The 27,735-nt window shown below is 42.6% G+C and overlaps 2 protein-coding genes across 2 annotated transcripts; both read right to left on the reverse strand.

Annotated features, from left to right (window-relative positions):
- Nucleotides 1-3,040: 3,040 nt before the first annotated feature.
- LOC143303541 (uncharacterized) lies at nt 3,041-4,768 on the reverse strand. Its single transcript, XM_076623936.1, has 2 exons — nt 4,750-4,768; nt 3,041-3,339 (listed from the first exon to the last, which is right to left on the reverse strand). The coding sequence occupies exons 1-2, from the start codon at nt 4,766-4,768 to the stop codon at nt 3,041-3,043; spliced, it is 318 nt and encodes a 105-aa protein (XP_076480051.1).
- Nucleotides 4,769-5,689: 921 nt separating this feature from the next.
- On the reverse strand, nt 5,690-8,370 carry LOC117157482 (uncharacterized). Its single transcript, XM_033335524.2, has 2 exons — nt 7,075-8,370; nt 5,690-6,991 (listed from the first exon to the last, which is right to left on the reverse strand). Exons 1-2 carry the CDS (start codon nt 8,368-8,370, stop codon nt 5,690-5,692), a joined length of 2,598 nt encoding a protein of 865 aa, XP_033191415.2.
- Nucleotides 8,371-27,735: the final 19,365 nt, after the last annotated feature.

Genomic DNA, 27,735 nt, shown 5'->3' on the forward strand with positions numbered 1-27,735 from the left:
AGGATGCCTTTCATCAGGTTGCCATATCAGCATATGCCCTGTCACGATCATTCCTTTGAAAACTGCGTTTATGAATTTCTGAAAAACAGCTGGTGAATTGCATAATCCGAACGGCACACTAATAAATTCATACTGTTGGAACTGTAAATGCTGTATATTTCCTGCTACTTTCTCCGACAGAAACACGAAAGAATCTATTCTTGAGGTCCAACGTACTGAATACTTTCGATCCCTGTAACAAATCTAATTAATCCTCGATCAAGGGTAGCGGGTATCTGTCTTTCACTACTTTTCGATTCAGTCGCCTATAATCGACGCAAATTCTAGTTGAACCATCTTTTTTTTCGACCAACGCGATCCTGCTTGCATAGTCGGAATGTGACTGGCGCATTATTTCATCTTTCAGCCACATTTTAATCTGACCGTTGACTTCAACCTTATCTTGCGGGGATAACCTTCGCGGTCTTTTATAACTGGGAAGATCATCTTGTAATATTAGATTCATTTCAACCCCTACTTCGAGCGTTTTCTGCGGCTTATAATTTCGAATCAGATTCTCTGTCTCCTGCTTATATTGTATATTCGTGATATGGGATAAATCTACCTCATGCTCCCCCACTCCCAACTTTAGCCAAATGCCTGAAGGCTCTTTCTGGGACTCTTCCGGGTATCCTTACTTTACCAATTTTTTTGCCGGATCTTTAATAAACCAGGTGTCTTTTTTCGCTATTACCTGGAATATTTGACTTTTCTCTGCTGATATTTTCATGCCCCGACTTCTCCAGGTATTTCTGAAGCTCGCCCATCTGGCTTTGTGCCTCCCTCTCATCTTCATCAAGCAAGACGATGCGGCCTGCGAAGGCCAGCACAGAGACTTTGTTCCCTTCGTTTACATTAATGCCACCGATATTCTTTTCGATTACTTCAAGCAGCGGCTCGAGACATAAGTTAAACAGCAGCGGTGATAAAGGATCACCCTGCTTGACTTCTCTGAGAATTTCTACCTCGACCCCTATAATATTATTCGTTTTGATCGTAGTTTTACATCCTTTGTACATTTCATATATAATTTCAATTATAGGGGTCGGAACGCCTTCTCTCGCCAGACACGGTTTTATAGCCGAATGGGGTATAGTATCGAAGGCCTTAGAGATGTCCACTATTGTGAACACTCCCCTTCGATTTCTTTTACTATAATTTAAGGCTGCGTTCATTAGGTCAATATTGATTTTGCATCCACTTTCGGATGTAAATCCTTTGTGCCTTATGTTTTGATCTATACACCGTCTTAGCCGCCCATCGAGGACTGATGAGAAAATGTGGCCTAAAATTGGACCAATCATAATTGGTCGCCAGTTCTCGACCATATTTCCATCTTTATTAGCCTTTGGTATTAAGGTTGTCCTATTTTCCGACCGTACGGAAGGAAAATAGGAACTATACCATAATATATTAAATTACTTTGCTAATATTATGGGCAAGCCAGGTATTTGCAGATTCTCCTTTGTTGAGGTTATTCGATGTGTAAACAGAGAAAACACGTGGATAAATTGTAAGGCAGAAAATATATTTAAATAGAAGTGTAATAAGTAAGAATACAATTTGAGCTGGCCCAGATTCGCACGCTAGCTATGTTACCCAATAACTAAAAAACCCCGAAGCCAACGTCGCCTGTCTACTGTTTATGGCCTGACTTCGTCGCAGTCTTTTGTCTACGCGCTGTCGATAGCTTCAGTGCTTGAGAAAACTAAAAAGACCAGATGTAGAGTTTTCTTAGAAGTGGTAACCACTTCAACATTCTTTAATAGCCCGTCTGGCCCTGCCGCTGTCTTATTTCTAATTCTTTTTATTTTCCCATCAATTCCCTCAATGGCAACCGGCATAAAATAGTTGTATAAAGGCAGCTCTGAAGCTATACTTCCCAGAATTTCTGGTAGCTCCCGTAAACTCGTTAGCGTGTCACCGATTAGAGCGGAAGTAAGGACAGGGGGATCCTTCGGATCGGATGATATGGGAGTCAGTGGGTGTGAATTGAGAATGACTTCAATTTCAATAAGAAGGATGTTAAGATGCTCGAAAGTCAAGAGTTCCGTGCCGACGACGCGAATGAGATGGCGTTTGAAAGATTTCACCGCGGCTTCCCATAAACCGCCAAACTGTGGTGAGTTTGGAGGATTGAAACGCCATTGTATCTGTCGATCGGCGAGAAAACTCTATACCCTTTCCTTGTGGTCGTCGGACTGCAATAGGATCCGAAGTTCTTGCAATTCCCGGTTAGCCCCGACAAAATTGTCAGTTACCAGACCATTGTCTGTAAGGATGGTTGTGTAGTATCCTCGTCGTGATATGAATCGTCGTAGAGCGGCCAGGAAGGCGTCGGTGGTTAGATTGCTGACCAACTTTATGTGGACAGCCTTTGTTGCCAGACAGACGAATATGGCAACGTAAATCTTGACATTACGGCGGTTGCTATCCCTCCTCTCCTTGATATAGAATGGGCCGCAGTAATCGATTCCAACGTTCGTGAACGGACGCGATTCGATAATACGCGCCTCTGGCAAATCACCCATCAGGTATTCTACTGGTGGAGGGTTGGCTCTGCAGCAGCGGACACACCTTTTGATAGTGCGCCACACTTGGCTACGGCCGTCGATCGGTCAATAGCGCAGTCTCACCGCGTATAGTGTAGCTTGTGTCCCTGTGTGATGGTTGTTCTGGTGTTCTTGATTTATAATGAGCTCTGTTACAGTGGACTTCGGCAAAATAATTGGGTGCTTTTGACTGAAGGGTATAGCTGAGTTGGTTAGTCGTCCTCCGATTCGTAGTATCCCATCTTCATCGAGGAAGGGATTTAGTGGCAGTAGTTTTCCTCCAACGTTCCTGCTTCGATTTTTCTGGAGTGTCCGAATTACAGTCACGAAATGACTGGATTGCATTATTTTGATTAATTTGTTGTGTGCCGTAGTTAATTCTTCTGTTGTTAGATGGGCAGATCGGTTTTGTTTATGTCTCCATCGGAGACACCAAACGACGACTCTTATTAGTCTTGTCCAAGACGAATATCGGTGGAGGATTGTGTTATCGTTGTTAGACAGATCGTCTTTTTTTGTTCCGGTATTTCTCCCAACGGTGTGGGGATCCAGATCGGCCAGTTTTCCTCTTGTTGCTTAAGCCATTCGGGTCCGTTTTTCCAAATGGTCGGACGCAGGAATTCCTTGGGAGTCTGCCCTCGGGAGATTAGATCCGCTGGGTTGTCGTCGGGGGGCACATGACGCCATTCGGCGATGTCGGTCACGAAGGTTTTTAACGTGTGTGGCGAGGACTTGATCCACTGGAGCACTATAGTGGAATTAGTCCAATACACGATCCGAGAAACATTTATAGTAAGTGATTTACTTACCATGGACATTAGCGAGGTGAGAAGCAATGCTCAGCTTAATTCGAGTCTTGGGATAGTTAGAGATTTTAGCGGCGCCATTTTTGATCGCGCAGTAAGTAATTGAGTTTGTATATGTCCATCAGAGTTGACACTACGCAGATATACACATGCTCCGTATGCCTTTTCACTGGCGTCGCAAAAACCGCGTAATTTTATGTTATTAGCTGCTTTGACTATTGTTTTACGAGGGAACCGAATATCATTAAGTAAGGGTAGTTGGATGTAATATCGGTTGCATTCTGTATGCAACTCTCCTGGAAGGGATTCATCCCAGTCGATTTTTAATGCCCAGCCGCGTTGAAGTAAGATTTTTGCTCTAACATTCACTGACACGAGCAATCCTATTGGATCATAAATTCGGGCTATTACCGAACTAGTTGGTCGTTTTGTGACGAGTGGTGGTCGCTGTGGGTTCCACTGAGTAAAGGATTGCGTTGTCCTGGGAATCCTAATAAATACCTAATGTTTTTAAAGTTTGTGACTCACCTAATTGTAGTCTTCGATTTGTGTCTTTTTCGGATAGTCCTCGCAGTATGTCCTTATCGTTGGATGCCCATTCCCGGATGTTTAAACCGGCCGATCTGAGAAGGTCCGTGAGTTCGTGTCTCACCGATAATACTTCTTCCTTCGTATCAGCCCCGGTGAGGGTATAGCGTATAATTAAGATAAAAACAAGAAACTTGTCAATTTCCGAACAGGAGATCGAGTTCTTTTTATTTTTACTCAATTTGTACAGTATTATGTTCGGTTCGCGATGATACACTTTTCATACTTGGGCTAGTTGAGAATTTTTCAGACTGACTGGATGATTTTGAAGGGAGCATTTATATTCTTTTATTCGTTGGAGTGGAAGAAGGCTTTGCTCATACTTATCATATATTTCGGAGAACGGCTAGAGTGACCGAATGCCACCCAGGCGGCTGAGAACGGATGCTGACCGGACGGTTACACGTGATAAGGCGCTCGGAATTTTGGTTTATCATATGGCTGCTCGAATTTCACCTGTGACATTCCCCTCTTCTTAGATTGAACTTGGTCTCTCAAGTTTTCTTCAGAAGACTTTTGTGGAATCGGACTTGACGTGGCTTGAAAATTACAGCTGATTCGTCCTCTTCATCTAGGTGGTATGTGTTGGTTGGAATATAGATGTTGGGTGTCGAGGCCAGGGTGCGTGGTACTGGCTGTCGCTGTCGCACTGTGGCTGTTAATTACGGTTTCATTTCGGCAGCAAAATAGATTGATACATAATTTGTTCGGTATACATTTCCTGATGCATTTGAATACCCCTATTATGTTTAATCCATGTATACCTAGTATGCCTAATGCCATGTACCCTAATATCTGGAGCGTGGTTAGTCCCCAATACTGTATACTTTTGATTCTATGTTCGAAATTAAGAGTTTCTATCTCGTCGCCTATTTTATCGATCGTGGTTTTATAGCCTTGTAAATTATCTATTATCTTTGGTGCTCGCTCGAGTTTACTAACAGATGAATGAAACTATCGTTTGTTTTGAGCGCTAGGGTTTTTGTTTTGATTTCGTATTTGACTTCGTTTTCTGTTTCGCCCATACGCATGTGTTCATTTTTGTACAATATATCGCAAGAAGTGTTGGCTCTTATGATGGAAGGCTTGTCAAGTTTTTGCAATGTATGTTTCGTTTGGTAAATTGTGTCTATTTCTATCGGATTTGCTGGTATCGCAATGTAGCAGTTGCTAGTTTTGAGCGGTATAAAGCTAATGTCTTCAATCTTAAGTACAATTATTTGGCAATGTTCAATGTGAGGTTTGAAGTTTATTATTCCGCTGCGACTATCGATTCTCGAGTTTCTGTCATGGATTGATAGTGTTTGTTGCATATAATGATTCCGGCTCGATTCTTAAAAAGTTTGTTAAAGTACTCGATATCAGCGTTTGTAAATAAAAGACCAGAGGTTAAATATATCTGATATTCGACTTCTGGAGCCAAAAATACTCCATTTCTCTTACTCGGGATAGGATATACCTGTAATATGTTCCATTCTGTGTTAGAGACTAAAGGTACTATGATTTTGAAAAATATTTTGTCATCTATTGTGAAGATTTTAAGATTACCGATGTCGAGTATGTATTAAAAATGTTCGGTTTTGGCAGAAATCGCGATGTCGTACATCTGGCTACCTGTTGCCTTGGCGTAATTTTCTATAAATTCATCGGGTGTTGTGACGCACAACTTACTAACAACCAGTCGGATGGCAACTGATCGGTTGTTTATCGCGAGCCTTGAACGTTATTAGCGTCGATGCCCACCACTAAGAACGGTCGCTCCAATTTAACTCTGTTCGCTGGCAATATTGGATATTGCGGGGCTCTGGCTTGCATTCTGCGGCATATTACACATTTCCGGATTGCCGCCTTCACCGCAACTCTTCCATTGATCGGCCAGTATGCTTGTCGTACTACATGTAGAGTTCCTTGCACCCCGCTGTGACCCTGTCTAATGTGTGTCTCTCGAATAATCAGATTAGTGAGATGATGCTGTGGAGGCAGAACGGCGAGGTGTTTCTGTTCGTACCTCAACCCTGAATGAGCGAGCCTGCCGCCGACTCTGATTATCCCCTCTGCGTCTAGGAATGGGCTTAACGAGATTAGCCGATTTGATTTGCTCGGTGGTGATGTCGCACGTAAGTCCTGCATTTCGGTTGGAAAGGCCGTTTTTTGCAATAAGCGTATGACTCGACAGGTAGCTTGATCTAGTTCTTCTATCGTTAGCTGTCCTCCGCGTCTTGAATGCTGCCTGGTGTTGTTGGCGAATCTTAGACAGTAGGCGACGACCCGTGTGAGTAATGGGAACGATGAAAACCTTTCTAAGATTTGAAGATCAGTCGGTGTGCTGGTTTGTAGGGTTATTACCCTTCGTTGTTCCGGTATTTCGATAGGTGTGAGTTCCTCGCGTGGCCAGGCGTCCTCTGGCTCCAGCCAGTGAGGTCCCTGATACCAAGTCTTGTGGTGTATGAGGTCGTCCAGCTCTGCGCCTCGCGATAGGGTGTCTGCCGCATTGTCTTCTGATGGCTCATGTCGCCACAGCTTCTCGGTGCTACCTTGCAAGATTTCCGTCACTCTGTTCGCTACGAACGTTTTCAGTGTATGTGGTGGTGTATTGATCCAGTGCAATACTATGGTAGAATCGGACCAGAGGATAATTTTTCGAAATGTAAGGGTCAATGCTTTGGTAACGCTTCGAACTAATTTGATTAATAATACTGCTGCGCACAATTCCAGTTGGGGTAGGGTTTGCGTCTTCAATGGTGCTATTCTGGACTTTGAGCATAGCAAAAATGTTTGATGTCGGTTGGTGTTGTCTGTGCTACGGATGTAGATGCAGGCTCCGTACGCCCGTTCACTCGCATCTGCGAATCCGTGTAGTTGCACGTCGACGGTATCAGCTATCGTGACCCGCCTCGGGATGGTAATTCGGTGAATCCTTTGTATTTGGGCTTGGAAGCTCGTCCATGCCGCCTGAATGTCCCTTGGTACTACCTCGTCCCATTCCACGTGACCTTTCCACAGCGCCTGTAGTATTAATTTTGCTTGCACTATTGCCCCAACGGATCGAATAGTTGAGCGACTCTTGCGAGGATCGCCCTTTTCGTAACCTTGTGAGCTTTCGTGGGTTGGCTGGACGAGTATTCCAACCTATCCTGGGTAGCTGTCCACTGTAGTCCCAGTGTCTTCGTAGTACCCTTGTCATCCAGCGATAGGTGGTTCGACTGATCTGACTTCCTGCGTAGTGGCGCCAGTAATTGGGCCTCATTGGAGATCCACTGCCGGAGTTCGAATCCCCCCTTTCTGTTTACGTCGATGAGTTGATCTCGCAGCGCCCTTGCTTTCTCCAAAGAGTTTTCTCCTGTCAACAAATCGTCGACATAGAAATCCTGTGTCAGTGTCTGCGCCGCCACCGGGTAGTTTGGTTCTTCGTCTTGAGTTAATTGGTGTAGAGTGCGGACGGCTAAGTATGGTGCGGGCGCCGTTCCGTAGGTCACCGTGTTCAGTCGATAGATTCTTATTGGTTCATTGATGTCCTCTCTCCACAAGATTTTTTGATACGGCCGGTCATTGGGGTGCATGTTTATCTGCCGATACACCTTGGCGATGTCCGCTGCAAGTACGTATTTGTACGTTCTAAATCTGAGAAGTAGGCTACAGAGGTCGTCCTGAATGGTGGGTCCTACCATGAGAAGTTCGTTTAATGAGTTTTCGGCCGATGATCGGGCAGACGCATCAAAGATGACGCGCACCTTGGTGGTGACGCTGTCTGACTTGAGAACGGGGTGGTGTGGGAGATAGCATCCATCACGTGAGTCGTTCGGGAGTTCGGACATGTGACCCAGGGTCTCATATTCGCGCAGAAATTCATGATATTGTGTCTTGAGGGTCGGCCTTTGCTGCAGGGAGTGTTCTAATGAAAGGAACCTCTTTAGGGCTAACTGGTAGGTATCCCCCAGCTTGGCACTCTCGTTCTTAAAGGGCAAGCGGACCTTGTACCGGCCAGTTGCCTCGCGAGTTGTGTGGGTCACGTAATGCGTTTCACACGCTTGTTCCTCTGAGGACCACCTTCTCCTGGACGGACCTTCTTCGATGGTCCAGAACTTGTGTACTTCCTCCTGTAATGCTTGAAGTGTCACGTTGCAGTTGGTCGTCTGTGGTTGTCTCCTCGCGACTGTCTCCCCGGTGACGATCCAACCTAACTCGGTGTTTCGTAACTGCAGGGTCGGGTTGGCTGAGACTATCCTTCCTTCGCGCAGGAGATCCCAAAACAGCTGGGCTCCGATGAGCCCGTCGATGCCTGATGACCGATAGAATGTTCGATCCGCTAATGGGATATGTTCTGGCAAGTTTAAGATGTCCAACTCGATATCGTCGGCTGGCACGGCCTGCGAAATCTGATCCATGACCAAAAACGTCAGTTCTGTCTGATAATCACTGATTCATGACTGAATCCTTGCTCGAGTCATTTGGCGAATCTGTGATTCCATTTGATTGGCACCACACAGCGGTATATCTACCCTTTGTGTGGGTAGCCCGAGCCGCTTACACGCCTCGCTGGTCAGCAGATGAGCCTGGGAGCCGGAGTCCAACAAGACTCGGCACTGTTGCATGGTTTCAGTTCGATCCCTGATGTTTATAATCGCTGTAGATAGAACAACGGTCGGATCTGTCCTAGATGACAGGCCGGCTGAATTGGAGTGACTTGGTTGTTCTGGCTTGTCTACGTTCGCATGGAGGAGGGTGTGCTGTCGTTTATTGCACAGCATGCAGCTGCCAGATCTGCATTCCTCCGCGGAGTGTGTGCTCCGCAGCCAGTTGTAGCAGGGCCTCTTCTCTCTCACGAGGTTTGCTCTCTCCGGAACTGATATCACCAAAAATTTTCTACAGTTTCGAGGTGTGTGAGATCCGTTGCACAGACTGCACGGGCTTTGAGGTTGTGCGACGGAGGTGTGGTTTGTGATCAGCTTGCGTCTGCTGTTTTGATTCCGAACGCGTGACCTTTCCGGGTAGGTTGTAGGGCGTGGTGGATTTTGGTAGGTTGATCTGGTGGCTTCTAATAATTTGCAGTGATCGTGTAGGAAGTCGAACAGGTCTCCGACGCTTGGAAACGGTGTGTAAGCTATCCTCTCCTTCCATCGAAACTCTGTCTCGGGGTCCAGTTTGAAGGTGAGCAAGTATAGCAGCAGAGTATCAGCGGAGGGCTTGCAGAGCCTTATAATGGGCTTCGCTTTGATTTAAGTAGGCTCGTATTTCTTGGTACGATGGCCGTTGCAAGGGGGACGCGTCGAATAGCGCCTTCAAATGGTTGTTCACGATTGTCGTTGGCTGATTATACCGTTCTTCCAAAAGTTCCCATGCCGCTGAATAGTTGCTAGCAGTGTTTGCTAAGGATGCTATCGAGTCGGCCGCTTCCTGCGTTAAGCACGATCGTAGATACAGCAGTCGCGTACAATCATCAAGTCGGACATTTTCGTGTATCGTGTAGCGGAATTGATCCGCGAATCCGGGCCAATCTTCGTACGCTCCTGAAAAGGTCGGTAGCTGCATTTTCGGTATAGCAATCTCCGGATACCCTAGCTCTAATGCGATGTGCACGGTACGATGGGCGTATTCCTGTCTATTGCGTCTCTGCTCCGTTCCTTAGCTCGCTCAATTATATCTGTGGCGCGTCCTTTACAGTCTAAGAACTCCTGTTTAATGTCCAGTCGCTCCTGTATTGTCTGTCCCTCGTCTATCTCGTCTAAGTGGCATTGATGCTTTTTATATGTTACGTATTCGGCTTCCATGTCTTTTAACATAAATTGAACGGTGTTTACTGATCCCTTTGCCTCATGGTTATCAAGGATCGTTCGAAATCTCGCCAATTCCTGTTTAAATACTTCCCGCTTCTGCTTCAATTGTCTTATGCGTTCTTCCTGGTAGGGGCCATGGTGGCTTGGCGCCCGCTAGCTCTGATAATTTACGTAGGTTCGGCGTCTGAGGTGCTTCGCGACTAACAAGTGTGCGGCTTACCTTAGTCGTGATAGGCCTACCTCGGCTGTTCGTGAACGCCGGTTACGGTGCAACGGGATGTTGCGTCGTATACCTTCTGATGAAGCTGATTCCTTCCCGATGGTGACACTCTGTTGATTGTAGCTCGTGGATTCTGATATCCTCCGGACTGATGCTTCCTCCAACGGCACCGAATACGGCTGATATTTTGTGTAGGTTCTTGTGATGAAGGTGATTTCTTCCCGGTGGTGACACTCTGTAGATTGTAGCTACCTGATTCTGATTTCCTTCGGACTGATGCTTCCTCCAACGGCACCAAATCCGGCTCGAAGGACCATATCTGCGACGCACAACTTACTAACAACCAGTCGGATGCGATGTAGCATAAACTAACGCAATTTTGTAGTTTATGGGTTTTTTCCCTGAGGTCCTAAAGCACCTGGTCTGAACAATAGGCCCACTGTTTATGACGGGTCCGCATTACGGTACCCTTGACGGTCGCCCTGATTGAGGCTCGCGTCTGGTGATCATGCCGTAGCGGTACTTACCAGGCAACCCCCCGCCAAATCTCGAACATCGGGGCCGAGTATTTGTGGACTAATTGTTCCTTGTTTGCCTAATATCATGACGTTAAGTATTTCATCTAATTGGAAGAGTAAAGTTTGTATCGCAGTGTCGAGTTTCATGATTATCTTAAGCATAAATCTATCGATATTTGCCTGCCGTTGTTGTTTTAATATATCGCTATGTGATTTCTCTAAAGGGTTTAGCTTTTCTGAGTTTACAATTTTTCTAATAAGTGCTGTTTGATTAGCTATTATGGTCTTGATTTTATTATTGTCATCGAATAGTTTGTCCATATTCTCGTTTATGAGCGTAAGATCGTTATCGTCGAGAGTTCCGAACAGACATTTCGATACGGAACCTATGATGTTGAGTAAACCTCGTGTGCTTCGGGTATGTGTTAACGCTTTTAAGTGTTTTGCGAGTTGTTTTAGGTTATTGATACGATTTTGTAATCCGTCTAACTCTTCAGCGTATTCTTTGCTGATCGCATGTGAGTCTATTGTTAATTTATATGATTCTATTGTGCTGATCTGCTCGTATATGTCGCTAGTGTCTAATCCTACTATAACATTGGCAATATCGCTGTACAAATATCCTTTTCCTATGTTTTCTACGAATACAGAGTTTCCTTCTAATGGTGTAATATTTATTTGCGCGGATACTATTCCGGCAAAGAGAAGCGCCGACCTGGAAAGTAAGGTTTTAAACCATTACCGTGTATCTTTTTGTCTTGAATCAGATAGTACGGAGTACATACTTTATCAATCGTGTATGGTCCTAACCATTCCACATCAAGTTTATGCCTTTTATGATCGTTATGTATTAAAACGGAGTCTCCTTCTTTGAAAACTGATTGAGGTTTTATAATTTTACGTCTTTGATCGCGCTGATATCGCTGTTTACTTTTGATCAATGTTTCGCGAGCGTGCCGGAGTCTAGAGTCCCATTCTTTTTTGCGGAACGTGACTTCGTCTGCGTATATGCGTTGGGGATTCTTGGATATTGTGGAGGGAAGATTGGCTTGGTGTCCGAATGTGAGTTCGAATGGCGTGTAACCAGTGGAGTCGTGTGTCATTGTGTTATATGCAAGACATACAAAGTTAAGTTGATCGTCCCATTCTTCATCCGAATTTCGCTGTATCGATTTTAACATGTGTGTTACTACTGCGTGTGTCCGTTCTAAAGATCCGTTACTTTGTTTTGCTATGTTTGATTTTGAACACGTCTTCGTACTGTTGCATCAAACTAGATATAAAATTCTGTCCGCGGTCAGTTAATATCTTTTTTGGAGCGGAAAAGATGTAAATGTAATGATTCAAGAGTGCGTTCCAAATTGTTTCCGTTTGCTGAGTTTTTAGTGGTACGAGTATTAAGTATTTTATCAATTCGTCATGTATGGATAGAATGTACTGATTGCCTTTTTTCGTCTTTTTCAGTAGGCCTAATAAGCCCATAGCAACTTTATCGTTTGGATCGAGGGGTTTGGATCGATGATACAAGGTTCTTCGTGCGGTCTGATACGTGTAGCTTTAGATGTTTGGCAGGTGTCGCATGATTCTATATGTTGTTGTATGCGTTTAGGATAAATCGAGGGCTGAGAAAAATTTTGCGTTGCCTAGTTGGGATAGTATGTCGTCTATGTCAGGTAATGGATATGCGTCCTGGTTAGTTAGCTCGTTTACTTTTCTGAAGTCTATTACAATTCGCCATTTCTGTTTCCCTGAGGCGTCTGCCTTTTTTGGTAGTACCCAGACTGTTGAATTGTAAAGAGAATCAGATGGTTCTATGATGTTCTTTTGTAGCATGTCGTCCATTTGTTGTTCGATTTCCTCTTTGTGGCATTCAAGCGGTCGGTAAGATTTTGTGTTAATGATTTTATTTTCTTTTAACGTTATTGTGTGTTTAGCAAGGTTAGTGCATGGTAATAAGTCGGTCTCTAGATTGAATACGTCGAGGTAAAACAGCAATATCTTTTCGATTGGTTCTCTATAGAGAGTTTTCTCTATATGCGAAAGTCAGACTAAATCTTTCAACGTGGAGACTTGATCGTACGTGTTTGAATTTTCGACAAAATTGGTCATTTTGGCTAGGCACTCACCACCATTGATAAAGCATATCGTTGTCGGTTTTCCTTCCAGGTAGACTGTTTTTGACACTGCTTGTTTTGGAGATACGTCGTTTTCCTGTTGCAATAAAAGAATATTATTGTCAAGTTTTAATTGTTGATTTGAGAGTTCAAATTCGAATTTAGATAGGGCTGGTAAACCGAGTATGCCGTCTTCTATAATTGGAAAGTTGTCTTCTACCACAAAGAATTCCAGAGTTTTGCCAAATAGTTTTACCAAGGCGTGTTCCTTAGTTTTAAATTTAGAATGTCCCATCGAGAATTTTCGTTCTTTTGTTATTCTTGGTCGTAATACGCATCTTCGCTTGAGTATGTGTTAAGGAAATTCGAGGATTTGGGAATACAAATTATTGGCTATATTTCCCATACAACAGTTATACATCTATATTCCTCTCTAAGAACGTCTTGCACGCACGCTGGTTGCCAACCGACTCCACTCTTCGGTTTCTCTATTAACTCTAACGACTCTACTCTTCGACGACTCGATTAGCTCTGTCTCTCGCAACACACACACTTTTCGACTCGCACACTCTGACCTTTCGGTCGTCCCACCTTGAAACCGTCCTTCTGATCTAACGTTGTCTATTGTTTTTCTTCTAACATCTTACAACAGTCTTTTGTTTCCACTGAGTCCTTGACGCCCTCTAACCCTTACACACACACTCTCATGTACAGTGTAAATGTATCACTTCCCTAACACGCCTCCTTACATTTATACTGTACACTTAATTTTATTTACATACCTGTCGAATTAACAAAATATTTAACATTTATCGCTTTATTTACATTTCTCTTGTTTTACATTCATCCATGACCTAAACCTTTCAAATTTCTCTCTACACAGTGCCTTCGTAAAAATATCCGCAGTGTTTTCTTCTGTACTTACTTTTATTATGTTTATCTTATTTTCCTTTACGTACTCGTGAACGTAGTGGTAATGAACTTCGATGTGTTTAGAATTTTTTGTAAAAGGTCCGTATTTTGCTATACTCATTACTCCAGAGTTATCCTCATAGATTCTTACAGGGTTATCGTCTACATTTACATCGAAGATTTTCATTAGTTCTCTGATAGTCATTACTTCGCTCACCGCTTCCGATAGAGCTACATACTCTGCATACGTCGAGGCTTTTGTCACACACCTTTGTTTTTTAGACTTCCATCCAATTACATTTCCATACAATCTAATTACATACCCAGAAGTCGATTTCCTATCTATATGATCTCCTGCCCAATCAGCGTCCACATAACAATCTATCGTTTCGCACTTTTCATTTCTTTTATAATGTAGCCCTAAATCTCTAGTCCGGTACAAATATTTCAATATTCGCAAGGCATATTTAAAATGTGTCTCGTTACAACAATCTTGAAATCTACTCAGATAATTCACACTATAACTTATATCGGGTCTGGTATTTACACTAATATACAGCAATGCGCCAATTAAATTCTTGTATCCAATGGTCTCTCTATTTCTCTCAGCTTTTTCAATTTTTAAGTTGGTCTCCATAGGTGTACAGTACAATTTGCTGTTATGTAATTTATATTTGTTTGCTAATGATTCTATGTATTTCTTTTGGCTTAATCTCATTTCTTTTTTTAAATAATCATACTCTATATTTATTCCAGGATATTCTTTTACTTCACCTAAATCTTTCATTTCAAATTTATCAGTTAATAATTTTTTTACACTTTGTATCTTCCCTTTGTTTTTACTACAAATCAACAAATCGTCTACGTATATTAACAAATAAACAACATTTTCTCCCTCTCCATAAGTATATAGGCACAGCTCTATATTGTTCTTTTTAAAACCTAATCTCGTCACATACTTATCAAAACACTCATACCAGTCCCTCGGACTTTCTTTTAACCCATAAAGCGATTTCGATAATTTACAAACTCTATTCGTTCCGTCCGCATATCCCTTTGGTTGATTTACATATACCTCCGAGGTTACTTCACCATTTAAAAAGGCAGTTTCTACATCCATTTGCTCAATTATTAATCCATTTTGACAACAATATGATAGCAATATCTTAAAGGTCTGATTACTCGCCACTGGAGAATATATGTCATCGGCTACGTTTCTTTGTTGAAATCCCCTTACCACTAATCTAGCCTTATACCTGTCCTCTGATTTTTTCGTGTAAACCCATTTTACATCTAATACTTCTTTGCCTTTTACCCTTTCTACCAATTTCCAAGTTTTATTCTTATAGAGACATTCTATTTCCTTATCCATAGCCTGTTTCCAAACTTCATTATTTTCGCAACAAATCGTCTCCTCAAATGTACGAGGGATATCTACTTTACAATAATTTGCATGAATCTCGCAAATATTTTCCTTTTCTGGATACCTTACTGGAGTTTTCTTAATACGTGTAGATCTCCTAGGAGTGTTTGAGCTTTCAATACTACTATTATTTTCATCTTTCCTACCTTCTAACTCTTCCTTATCCATACCATCCAATGAATAGTTATCTTCGCTATCATTTCTATCTGCCTCTAATGAATTTTCCTCAAAACCGATACATTTAGTGTCTGTCTCTATGACCTCTACATGTCTAGCTATTGTTATTTTCCCACCTAATAAGACTCTGTATCCTACTTCACTATATCCTAATAGAATTCCCATATCTGCCTTCTTGTCCCATTTGGAAACTCTTTTTTGTTCTGGCCTTCTTACAAAAACTTTACTTCCATATAGGTGTAGATTTTTAACACTTGGTTTTCTCCCGAAGAATATTTCAAAAGGTGTCTTTCTTTCTATAGTATTCGCTAATATTCGATTTTTCAAGTATGCCGCTGTACAAACTATTTCCGGCCAGTACCTTTTATGTACTTTCGCTTCCGCTAACAAGCAACGCGCCATGTCCATCACTGTTCTATTATACCTTTCCGCTGTCCCGTTTAATTCATGTACGTATGTTGGGCAATTATTTATTCTTATACCTTTATCCCTAGCAAATTTATAAATTCGATTATTTAAATATTCTTTACCATTATCGCATCTTAATATTTTTAACCTCTTGCCCGTTAAATTTTCGGCTTCATTTACGAACTGTACGAAAGAATCAAAGACCTCATCTTTTGATTTTATACAATAGATCCTAGCTATTTTACTATAATCATCGATAAATGAAATGAAGTATTTTTCTCCGTTGAATCCGGTGGTCTTAAAGGGACCACATACGTCCGTATGAATAATTTCCATTATTTCCCTAGCCTTAGTTCGATTATTTTTGAAAGGTAAGTTATGCATTTTGCTTTCTATACACACCCTACATTTCAAAAGTTCCTTTTCAAGTTCATTCGGTATGCCAGTCACTAGCTGCTTTTTACCCAAAATCTCTAAATATTTAAAATTTACGTGTCCTAGCATCCTATGCCATCTTTCCTTTTTACTCATACCACTACGTTCGGCGCTGTTTACTAAGTGCTTCTTCCCTTTCAATATACTTTTTATTCTATATGTCCCATTTTCTTTGAACGCTACAGCTGTAAGTTTATTATCCTCATCTATTACTTTCGCAATATTTCCTTTGGAAATAACCGTATTCTTATTGTCTGTTAGTTTACCTAAACTAATCAAATTTGCGGACATTTCCGCCGCGTAAAATACTTTCCTCATATTTATTTCATTTTGTTTTCCGAATGCTTCAAAATAACTTATAACATTCCCAACTTTTGTCGCTTTTATCGGTCTATTATCGCCTAAATATATATTTACCGGTTCTTTTAGGTCGATAGAGTTATCGAAATAATTTATATTATTAATTATGTGATCGGTACAACCGCTATCTAATAGCCACACTATTTCGTTCTTACTTATTTCATTCGTCTCACTGCTGTTTGCTGCGTGCGCCGTTGCTGTCCATATGTCTGCTCTTGAGTTTCCATGCTCGCCCGTGCCGGTTGTTGATTGACGATGAAAGTTTCCACGTCCTCTGCTCGTATTGCCTTTGTTCCCTCTTCCTCTGTTTCGACCACGTGTTGGCCCATGCCAATAGCCGCTACTGCTTCCCGCTTGGACGCCATTTTGACACTCTCTCGCAAAGTGTCCTAATCTTCCACATCTGAAGCATCCTTCCTTTTTTGCAGAAAAGGCGTTGGTTTGCCTTTCTCCTCGATTGGATTTATTTTTCTTCTCTGCTATCTCTATTTCATTTTTTACATACGCTACCGTTTGATTCTCTTCTTTCAATGCGTCTATTATGTCCGCTATGTAGCTGTATTCTTCGGGTAACGTATTCAGCATGTAATTCAGCTTTTCCCTCTCACTTACTTGTGCGCCCGCACCTTTTAATTCATTGATTAATTTCTCAAAATCGTTAAAGAATGATGCTGAATCACTGTAGTTCTCCAGTCTTATGTTTTCCAATCTCCTTCTGCATACGATCTGCAGTGCCGTCGACTCTTTCAAGTACATTTCATCGAACCTTTTTATTATATCATACGCCGTTTTTCCTTCCCTAACATACTCCAATTGTCTGTTCGATATTGCACTATAAATTATATTAATCGCCTTCAAATCCTTTTTGTCCCAGTCTTCATCGTCTCTTTCGTTCTTCACTCTAGTTGTAACAACCTCGCATTCCTTATATTTGAGAAACATCGTGATTCTTTGCTTCCACATTCCATAATCCTCACCATCGAATATAGGTATCATGATTTCCGATCTCTCCATTTTAATTGATTCTTCTTTTTTTCTTTTCTTACTCAAGCGTTCCTACGTGCTCGAAGTATATTTTTCTCTGAAAGTTTTTTTTTTCTTTTTTTTTTTTTTTTACTGAAAACTCACTCGCAAGATCGTAATCACGCACTAAATATCTTGCAAAACTAGTAACCACGCTCTGCTACCATGTTAAGGAAATTCGAGGATTTGGGAATACAAATTATTGGCTATATTTCCCATACAACAGTTATACATCTATATTCCTCTCTAAGAACGTCTTGCACGCACGCTGGTTGCCAACCGACTCCACTCTTCGGTTTCTCTATTAACTCTAACGACTCTACTCTTCGACGACTCGATTAGCTCTGTCTCTCGCAACACACACACTTTTCGACTCGCACACTCTGACATTTCGGTCCTCCCACCTTGAAACCGTCCTTCTGATCTAACGTTGTCTATTGTTTTTCTTCTAACATCTGACAACAGTCTTTTGTTTCCACTGAGTCCTTGACGCCCTCTAACCCTTACACACACACTCTCATGTACAGTGTAAATGTATCACTTCCCTAACAGTATGTTAATTTCTGCTCCTCTGTCAACGAGGAATTTATGTCGTTGTCCATCGAATCGTAAAAGTACTGTGGGTAGTCTTCCTGTTGTGGCGTTAATTCGTAAGTCTGGTCTATTGGTTTCTCTGTTTCTTCCTTGTGTGTCTCGAGATTGTGGACTGCTGGTGGTCTCGGAAATTGGCCGGGTGCTTAAAAATTTCTCCATTGACTGGAGACATGTCCGATCTGATTGCATTTGAAGCATTTTAATTGTGTCCTTTGGGCAAGTGGTATTTGTTCAGTTTGTCGGAAGATTCTTGGCATTGGACTGGGTGTTGGAGTTGGTTTTCTAATGATTGGATTGGGATTATTGATTGTTAGTCGTCGCTGCTCAGAGAGTCGTAATCGTTCCATTGGTTTTGGTCGTCGATTTCGATCTTCCCTGAAGAATCGCTCTCGATGTCGACGGCTTTCTTTTCGGCTATGGTGGATTGGCAAGTAGTAATTGTCCTATTTTGCTTTTCAGGCCTCGAATAAAATCGATTACGGAGTCTCTTAAAATCCTGTCGTTCATAGCTCGTCTAGTAATTTCGTCACAGTATTCGTTCGTTATACTGTATTGTAGCTTATTGAGCGCTCTGCGGAACCTGATGATATAACTTTGCACACTTTCGTCGTGACGCTGTCTCGTTTCGCGTAGCTGGTCTTGTTGTTCTCTAACGGAATCTTGGGTGGCTACGTTTCGTCGTAGGGCATCGTACAGGTGTCCGTATTTGTTTATCGGTATATTGCGGATGGCCATTGCGGCTTTACCCGTGATTTTCCCGATTTTGATCATTTTTAGTAGTTGCGTGGGTTCGCTACACATGGCTCGCATTTCACGTACTTCGCGTGTGAATTCTTCTACTTCGATATCGTCTTCACCGTTTAATTGTGGAATACATGCGATCGCGTCTTTGGCCCGTAAGCTCAGAAAGGCGAATTGCGGTAGACGGTCTTCGTAAGAGGGATGGTTGTCCGCTTCTGTTCGAATTGGAACACATGGTGGGGAAGTTCTATCTCTCGCGGCAACAGATTCGTCCATAGTAATAAGGGAGCCTAGTTCTGTAGTAGCGTCGCGTCCTATTTTTATTTTGGAGATATTTTTTCCTAATAGTACTATTTCCGCTGCACGCTTCTTATTTTCACTGTCGGCTGTCCGTTGTGTCTCTTCTATACGTTACGCAAGAAGTTCAATTTGTTTTTGTATCGCGTCGAGTATGGTACGAATCGAATTATCCGTAGCTCCGTTTGTAGAAACGGTTTCAATAGTTTCGATTTTGTCTTTTCGTGATGTGGACATGATTCTAATTGAGCTTATTGATTCTGAACTATTGTTGCTATTTGGACTCGAAACGCTTGAGAAACTTGGTTTTCTCACACGGTAACGTAAAAATGAATCCAGATTTTCAGCTTACCGTAGTAGCTATGACCGTTGAGGAGTCTCTGGGATGTTTCCTCTCTGGTTGGTTCTAGATTCCGAATCTTATTCGTAGGCTTGCTCTGCGCTGACTGTAGTCCTCTCGTCTAGTTTCACTGTAGTGGAACGTTGAAAGTTGCTGCAGGACTTCGCAGTAGCAAAGATTCGCAGTGGTCCACTGATCCTTCGATCTTCAATGATGCGCGTATGCCGAAATTGTGATTTCGTTTACACTGAAGCGAATAGATCCTGGCACGGATCGCAAAAATGTAGCGTAAAATTAAGATAAAAGTAAGAAACTTGTCAATTTCCGAACAGGAGATCGAGTTCTTTTATTTCTATTCAATTTGTACAGTATTATTTTCGGTTCGCGATGATACACTTTTGATACTTGGGCTAGTTAAGAATTTTTCAGACTTTCTGGATGAATTTGAAGGGAGCATTTATATTCTTTTATTCGTTGGAGTGGGAGAAGGCTTCGCTCGTACATACTTCGAAGAACGGCTGGAGTGACCGAATGCCACCCAGGCGGCTGAGAACAGGTGCTGACCGGATGGTCACACGTGATAAGGCGCTCGGAATTTTGGTTTATCATATGGCTGCTCGAATTTCACCTGTGACAAGCGCGACGCGATCGAGGCAACCGACTCCTCGTCGTCAGACTTTACTCGTGTCCGCAGTCCTTCTGCCATCAGTGGCATCGTCTACCATGGCCGGAGCGAGAGAAATGCTCTCCGACCTGTCCGCGGTTCTCAGCGAACCTCTGGTCGTCCTTCTTGGAGATTCCTCGGTAACCTCCATCCTACAGTTTTCCGCCTCGCCTGGCGCAGAAACACGTCCGGGGGCCTGGCGGTCCACTCTTGAACGGCCGTGGTCGTGAGATGACTACTCAGAGGGGTCCACTTGACTACCCACGACTGCGCCTACTGGGGTCGCCCTCCCCTGCACCGTATACGTTTTCTCTTCATTTAGCCAAATCCATGATTGTATGTATTTGTGTGTGTTTGTCGCCAGGTCATCCTCAAATTTCCATCCTGGTGCCACTCACTCTTTCGCACCCTACCCCGGTCAAGGCCGGTGCAGGGTGACGGGGAGCCCCACGAGAAGGTGAGGTGAGTGGTCTTGGCAGGCATGGGCCCACCAACTTCTCCGAGATTCTCCTCACCGGATCGGCGAATTGACGGGTGCGACCCGCCGCGACCCGACTGTAGGAGAATATCAGATCCATCAGGGTTTCCCAAGACGTGGTCCTACGTCCCGAGAACACATACCTGCCTCGCGCTCCCCAAACCTTTGATGAGTTGGCACAACCCTAAGATGAGTCCGTGGGTTTCTGATTAGGCCCGACATCTTCTGCAAGCTACGTCTACCTTTTTGTCGGCCCGTGTCAATACAGTCCGTGTCCCAAAGGTGTTTGTCCTTAGTCTTACGGCATCGATGATTCTCGAGGGCTTGTGCAGATTATATTCCTCAAGCCACACGTTGCCAGTTTTATTCTTTGAGAAGTCATTAACTCCATGCCCCTGACTTTTCAACTCTTGCCATTATTTAATATGTACGCTCTTTAGTCGCTTTGTAGCTTTTTCTACCTCTTCGGAAGTGTCCGGCCAATTGATCCTTAGAGAGTTTGCGATTTTCTTTAGCTTCCTGTCGTTTTCTTCATTGATCAAGCTAGATACCGCTGGATCGACTGAATTCTTAATGTTTAATACGCTTTTTAGGGTACCGAGTTTTATAATGTGTTCGAACCTCGGTACCCCTAATCCATTAGCTTTTGGAGTGTAGAAGTAACCGGTGGCTGTCGAAAGCACTAGGTGTAATATGGCCTTTATTTCTTAAATGACTTCGCTGTCCAACAGTTTTAATACGCTATTGCTTGGTGGATTTATAAGCAGATGTTAAATACATCGAGGGAAGATGTGCTTCGTTAATAACTAAATTTTTTGGATTAGTTTCAGAGAGGGCTCTTTAACTCTTCTGCCCACGCTCAGAATTTCAGGCACTATGATGCCACAATAGATACCCTTACAAGGCCCTATTTTGGCTCCTATATACCTGAAGGCCTCATCTGAGTCAACGGTTGGTATGTTGATTTTTTCGAGCCTAATCCGTGATTCTTTTACGAACCAGGTGTCCTTTTTCGCGACCACCTGGAACGTTTGGCTATTTTCTCCTGAAATATTCATTCCTAGGCCCTTCAGATATTCATGGAGCATATCCATTTGGCGCTGTGCCTCCCTCTCGTCTTCACCAAGTAGGACCATGTCGTCAGAGATTGGTACTTTTCTCCCATGACTGACATTTGTGCCACTGGTTTGCTCCTCTATTACATCCAGCAGCGGCTATAGACACAGATTAAATACCAGCGGCGACAGAGAGTCACCCTGCTTGAATCCTCTAAGGACCTTGATCTCGACCCTTATATTATCTCTTGTTTTGATTTCGGTCTTGCCCTCGTTATATATGCCGTCGATTAAATCGATTATAGGGGTCAGCACACGCCAGGCAAGGTTTTAATGCCGAATGGGGTATTGCGTCGAAAGCGTTGGAGATATCCACGATTGTGAATATTCCCCCGTTATTTTTCTTACTGTGGCTAAAGGCAGCGATGAATAGGTCTATGTTAATTTTACATCCATCCTCTGATGTAAATCTTTTCTGCCGTAAGTTTAGCACAATACCCCTTCTTATCCTTCCATTGAGGATGGAAGAGAAAATTCGGCTGAGAATGGGGTCTCTAATTTTAGGTCTGCAATTCTCGACCTGGCTGCTTGGTTTATTTGGTTTTGGTGTTACCATTCTATAGCATAGAATGTTGAATATTTTTGCCAATATTGCGGGCAGGCTAGATATCATTAAATGTTCTTTTTGAAATCCATCTGGTCCTGTCGCAGGCTTTTTACTGATCTTACTAAGTTTCTCGCTCACATCCTCAGCGGTTATCGGCGGAAACAGTTCACTTATTATCAGCTCAGAGGCTCTATTTTCTGGGATTGGGGGATTGGATGGTCCTACCCAATTCCATAGATCCTCATAGAGCTTCCATAGATCTTCACTACAATCGCTTCAGGTAGTTGCCTGGCTGGTTCCAGGCATGCACGATCGTTGTTAACAACGGCATTAGGACATTCTTTAAATAACTCAATGTGCGTAGGAGTATCTTTTCTTTCGATTTCTATCGAATTACCTCCTCTACCGTCCATTTTCTTATGTTTGGGGGGTCCGTTCCCCTTCTTTTCTTGTTTCTTATGGCAGTTTTCGCATGCCGTTCGTGAGTGGATAACCATCTCTGCGTCCCGAAGCTCATGGGGCAACCTTCGAATTATACGCTCCTTTGTTTCTTTGACTAGTGTCACTACAATTTGGAATGTGGCACTTTGCCCCGTGGAGCTTCGGGAAATTCCTTTCGCAATATAAACATCCCAGCTGGATGCGAGCATCCATGTGATGTTGATCAAGGTGCCCGTCCAGGTCTGATAGCGTCATGAAGAAAACGTGAACTTACCTTTTCTCACAGATCGGACAAGCAACCTTGCCACCCGCCAGCGGCACCATGATTTTTAAATTGAGATCCGAATCATACTGAATTAAATTATTAATCTCTGTATATGTTTTGAAACATGCAAGAAAGCATAATACAAGCCAACATCACATTCTTGGCATTGATAACGAGATTCTTGCCTTTTATCGTTTCTCGCACACCCAATACACCTTCGTGATCTATTTGTTCCTGTAGCTTCATAAAGTGAAGGAAAATGTCTTCCGTTGAGTCTTGATGAGTGATTATTTCCGAATGTAATAGGGCGTCGGGTTGTTTTTTCTGTTATTTCATCAAAATTTGATTTATTAGTTTCAGTTGAAATTTCTTAATTGATATTGTTTTGTTGGTTTTCAATTTGTACAAACAATATGAATTCCATAAATACATATCAATATAGTGGAAGAAATATTCTTTTGTACCATTTCGTTGTTTTGCGAGTAAAATTTATAGTGCTGATGACCATGTCGGTCTTGTATGCAGCACACATCAATTTATTATAGTCGTGTACACGAGATAGTTTCTGTAAAATTTTCTGTGCACTGTAGTGGTTTGATATATCCACAAATTCTTCTGTATGTATTGTTGAAACTATGAAAATTTCTTTTTTATCGTGCCATTTTATGGCTAATATATTTACTGACGAGCGAAAGCACACTTCTCCTTTTTTGTAATTTTTCACTTCTGGTATTCCTTCTCTCTTCTCTTTTACAGTGCCACACGCATTTGTAAAATTTTTGTGTAATATATCAAATAATGCGGGGCTTGCGTACCAATTGTCGACGCAAAGGGTGTGACCTTTACCTAAATATGGTTCTAGGAGGGACATTACAATACTTGCTGATTTACCACAGTCCTTATGTTAGGACCCTGTGGTAGTACCAGCCTCCGTATAAATAAGAAAGTCTTGAATGTAACCTGTCTTGCAGTTACAAAGAACAAACGATTTTATCACGTCACATCGTACATGCCGAATAGATAGGGCGTTAGGAACAAAAGGGTTAATGTAATCTATTAGCAAAGCTGACCCAAAGTTTCGTTTGTATATTTTTTGTACATAACTTGTAAACTAACGGTCACCAGTTATATGTATAGGAAAAAATGGTCCACAACGTTGAGCCTTGCAACATATTTCAATATCATTCAAATCGTAGAGAAATTAGCTTTCAGACAAGTTGCCCAAAACCGCTAGTGTCGTTACACTTTTATATCGATACATGTAAAAAATAACTGACAAATGCCATCTCTTTCTCGAGGATCCATCACACTGCATATAAGCAGGTGTAGGTGTTCTTAGTAGCATATAAAAATGCATTATAGTTGCAATCGTAAATTATTTATCGTGGTTCTGGTCATTCGTTATAAAAGGTTTTTGAATAGAAAAAATTAAATAGGAATAATTCAGCTATCTTTTAGATTTTTAAGATATGCGTTCTACAGATATCAAGATTATTATTATATCAATTATTGACTTACTTATAATGCCTATCGTTGCATTATGGCTGATACTTCAGTTCATAAGTCATAAGTTCGGTTTTTTTTCTTAATTCATTAAAAAATTGTGCGACTATTAATATATATCTATAATATATGTAAATAATATCATGTCCAAAATATTATTCATGACTGAAACATTTAAATGTTACTGTTTTGTCAACCATTCGCGGAGAAACGTGATCTCAAGGAAGCGCGTCAACAGGAGTCGTAAATTCCCGTTACGATAATATAATCAACGCCACGAAATTGATCGATCCCCTATTTCGCTGAAGATAATAGAGGTAGTCGAATGGATTATAACGCCGAGGTAACAGGCTATAATGTACTCTTTATTCCAACAACAGTTGTAGACAAGATATTTACGCTCGTTGCATATATATATATATATATATATATATGTCGGGTTATCATTAGAGTTAGGGGTCGTATACTGAACCTAATCTAATTACCACGGTTACTTGTCCAATTCTATAATAATCGTATTTGCACTAGTCAATGTCTCTATTGCATAACGACAATGTGTAATCCAAACGAAGATTCGTTTCACGCCCCTAACCCTAATTCCAATGTAAACCCCGACATATATATGTCGGAGAAGAGTCAGGAACAGGGTTGCGGGCGTTTGATAAGACCTCTCTTGGAGTTGGCCAGCGTTGTGTTATAACGAAGATACGGCCTGATACAATGAGTATGAACACTACCAATTCGACAATCAACATTAGACGCTCGCGACACTAGTGATAATGGTCTTAGGTTCGATAACGAATCCACGGTCAACGGGAGGGTAGGTATACTTGCTCTAACTCAAACGTGTACTACTCCCTTCGCCGATGAAATCTCGAGAAAGAATGAATTTTCGTCCCAATAACACTACCGAGGGGTGTCTAAGTACAAGATCCTCGGATCGACGTCGCTGTCGATTGGTCGATTTGAGACAAAAGCTGCCAGTCCGTTTGCACACATCTTAATTGCTAACCAGACTTGTGCTGTGTACGTGCCTCAACATCAGGTATTCATTGTCCTAAGGAACCGTTAGCATGTTTTTTACTGTCCGATACCTCTATGGGTAGTTCCTTTAATAAGGATCATAACACCGCTCCGCACCTTTGCTAGACGGAGCGCCCGTCCCGTTGACCGCGGCTACGTTCGGCGACTGATGGTTGCCTTGAGTCCAAGTTTATTATCACAAATCGCAAACAAGTACAATTGGGCAGAATGACGGCAAATTGTTTAATTACAACTGTAAACTTTAATTACGATTTTGCGGATTTTCCCGGAGTTCCAGGGGAAGGTCCGGTGTCCTTCCATCTCCGACATATATATACATTGAACAGTTAGACTAATAGGAACCGCACGTACTGTACACGCTTGCTTGTTTCATTTACACAACCATATTCCTCTTTTCTCTTATTTGCTATTTCATCGACAAACCAGGAAGTCGATCATAATAATACAACTGTTATACGTAACAAACATCGCTAACAGAACATTATTCATCGTGGTTTAAATTTGCGATTAAATACAGATTTAAATATGTTCATTCGTTCGTTATGGAAACTAATAAAGTTAAGTAACAAATTGGATTTATCATAAATTTCTCACGTATTTCTAAAGTAGGTTCAATACTTTGTTTCGCGTTTCGAAACGATGAATATGTAAAATGATGTAAGAATTACTGATTGTTAGAATTATCCGATTGTATCTCGTATTTGATCGTAAACTTCCGTACTTTATAAAATGAAATGTAACAATGTATTAAATCTAGTCGGAAAATAAATCGCGGAGTCAGAAATGCCGGCAAGCCGAATGACGAATTACTTCGTTTTCTGCTATGAGTAGATAGGAGGTTACTTAGGGCGAATACTGGTATTGTCGTGTTGTCGTCCGTCTCAGTGGCCATATTTTTTACAATACGGACAAGCACGCCTCAATTGCTATCAGTTTAGTGGATAATTTTAATAATTGACTACTGAGATAGTATTATGGTGTTTAGTTTTACCTATATTTAATAAGAGGGACGTACTTACTTTAAGAGGTAGTGATATTAAGTTGATGCTGTTTGCGTAGTGATAGCCAAAGGAGGTTTTTGATGCCTAAAAATTGGTATCGAATGAATAGTTAGTGAAGAGGATTATATTACTTGCTTACTTACTTAGTTTATCTAGTAATTGGCCATCGACATAGTACTGTAGTTTAGCTTATCTTTAGATTAGGCTAGTTTATTATATAGTGATGAGTTAGGTATAGTTTCTATATGTCACCCTGACAAATAGATATTTATGTGTATATTTACTTCCTACTTACTTATAATTATATATGAAGGACGTACTTACTTTAAAAGCAGTGACAAACTAGTTGATGATTGCTTGTAGAAAGCTTATGTGAGTTAGCGGAGGGTAAAAATTTCTGCAATGAAAGCCGGGTACTCACTGCAAATGCTTACGCAGGAGGTTTATTATAAGTGATATCCGTGGTGATTTGAATGATTATTAAATGGAGGTTATGTGGAGACGTGCCAGGCAGCCCGGTTCCCATACCGGACTGCTTCGCGGCCCCCTCGGCGCTGAGCTGCCAGTGCCTAAGTTTGGACCCCACCGGGGGCGCGGCGGACCTAGCGCGCCTCACCGAAGCGCGTCCATGGCTTCTGTCGCGCCCTCGCCGGTCAATCCTCTCAGAGTGAGAGTACCGCACCCTCACCCCCTCCGCTGCCTCTTTTTGAAGCATAACTTGCTCACAGAAAGAGGTCACGGCCCCCCTCCTTCTCTCGCTTACCAACAGTGACTCGAGGATCGTCGGCTGCGAGACATCCCATCCGATTTCCGCAATGAGGTCGTAGCGCGGCCGCCCTCACGCCGGGCAGTGTTCCAGTGTGTGCTGCGCTGAATCCACGCTCGCATCGCAGTGACGGCAGCGCGTGGTCGCCTTCTTCCCGATTCGGTGCAGGTAGTCACCGAAGCAGCCATGTCCGGTAAGCACCTGCGTCTCCCTCGATTCCGGGCTCCAACTTCCCGCGGAGACACGTGGTTCTTCTTCCGGCGGCTGAGGCTCTTGCTCCTCCTCTTCGGTAGGGCTGCCATCTCCCTCGTTCGCTGCTCCCGAGAACAAGGTGCCGACGACCTCCTCCAGGAATCGAGGGTCCATGCTCTCCGTTAAGGGAGGCGCCCATGGACGGAGTTTGTTCAATACCATTTTGTAAGGGCGCCCCCAGGGATCAGAGTCGAGGCTGGCCAGAAGCTTGCCCCAGGCCCGCCTCTTCGCCTCCTTGGTGGCTCGTTGCAGAGGCCTTCGCGCTTCGCGGTAGACCTCGTACAGACGCGCCACCGTGGCTTCGTCCACCCGCCGCCTACGACGGGATCTGGTGTACC

Source organism: Bombus vancouverensis, chromosome 13 (genome assembly GCF_051014615.1).
Source record: "Bombus vancouverensis nearcticus chromosome 13, iyBomVanc1_principal, whole genome shotgun sequence".
NCBI classification, from domain to species: Eukaryota; Metazoa; Arthropoda; class Insecta; order Hymenoptera; family Apidae; genus Bombus; species Bombus vancouverensis.

What these genes read in the sequence shown, in the direction of transcription:
- LOC117157482 (XM_033335524.2), bottom strand. Translation starts at nt 8,370, where the DNA reads ATGGATCAGATTTCGCAGGCCGTGCCAGCCGACGATATCGAGTTGGAC. An exon ending in AACCCACGAAAGCTCACAAG is followed by an intron (nt 6,992 to 7,074) that starts GTTACGAAAAGG and finishes TTAATACTACAG; the next exon opens with GCGCTGTGGAAAGGTCACGT.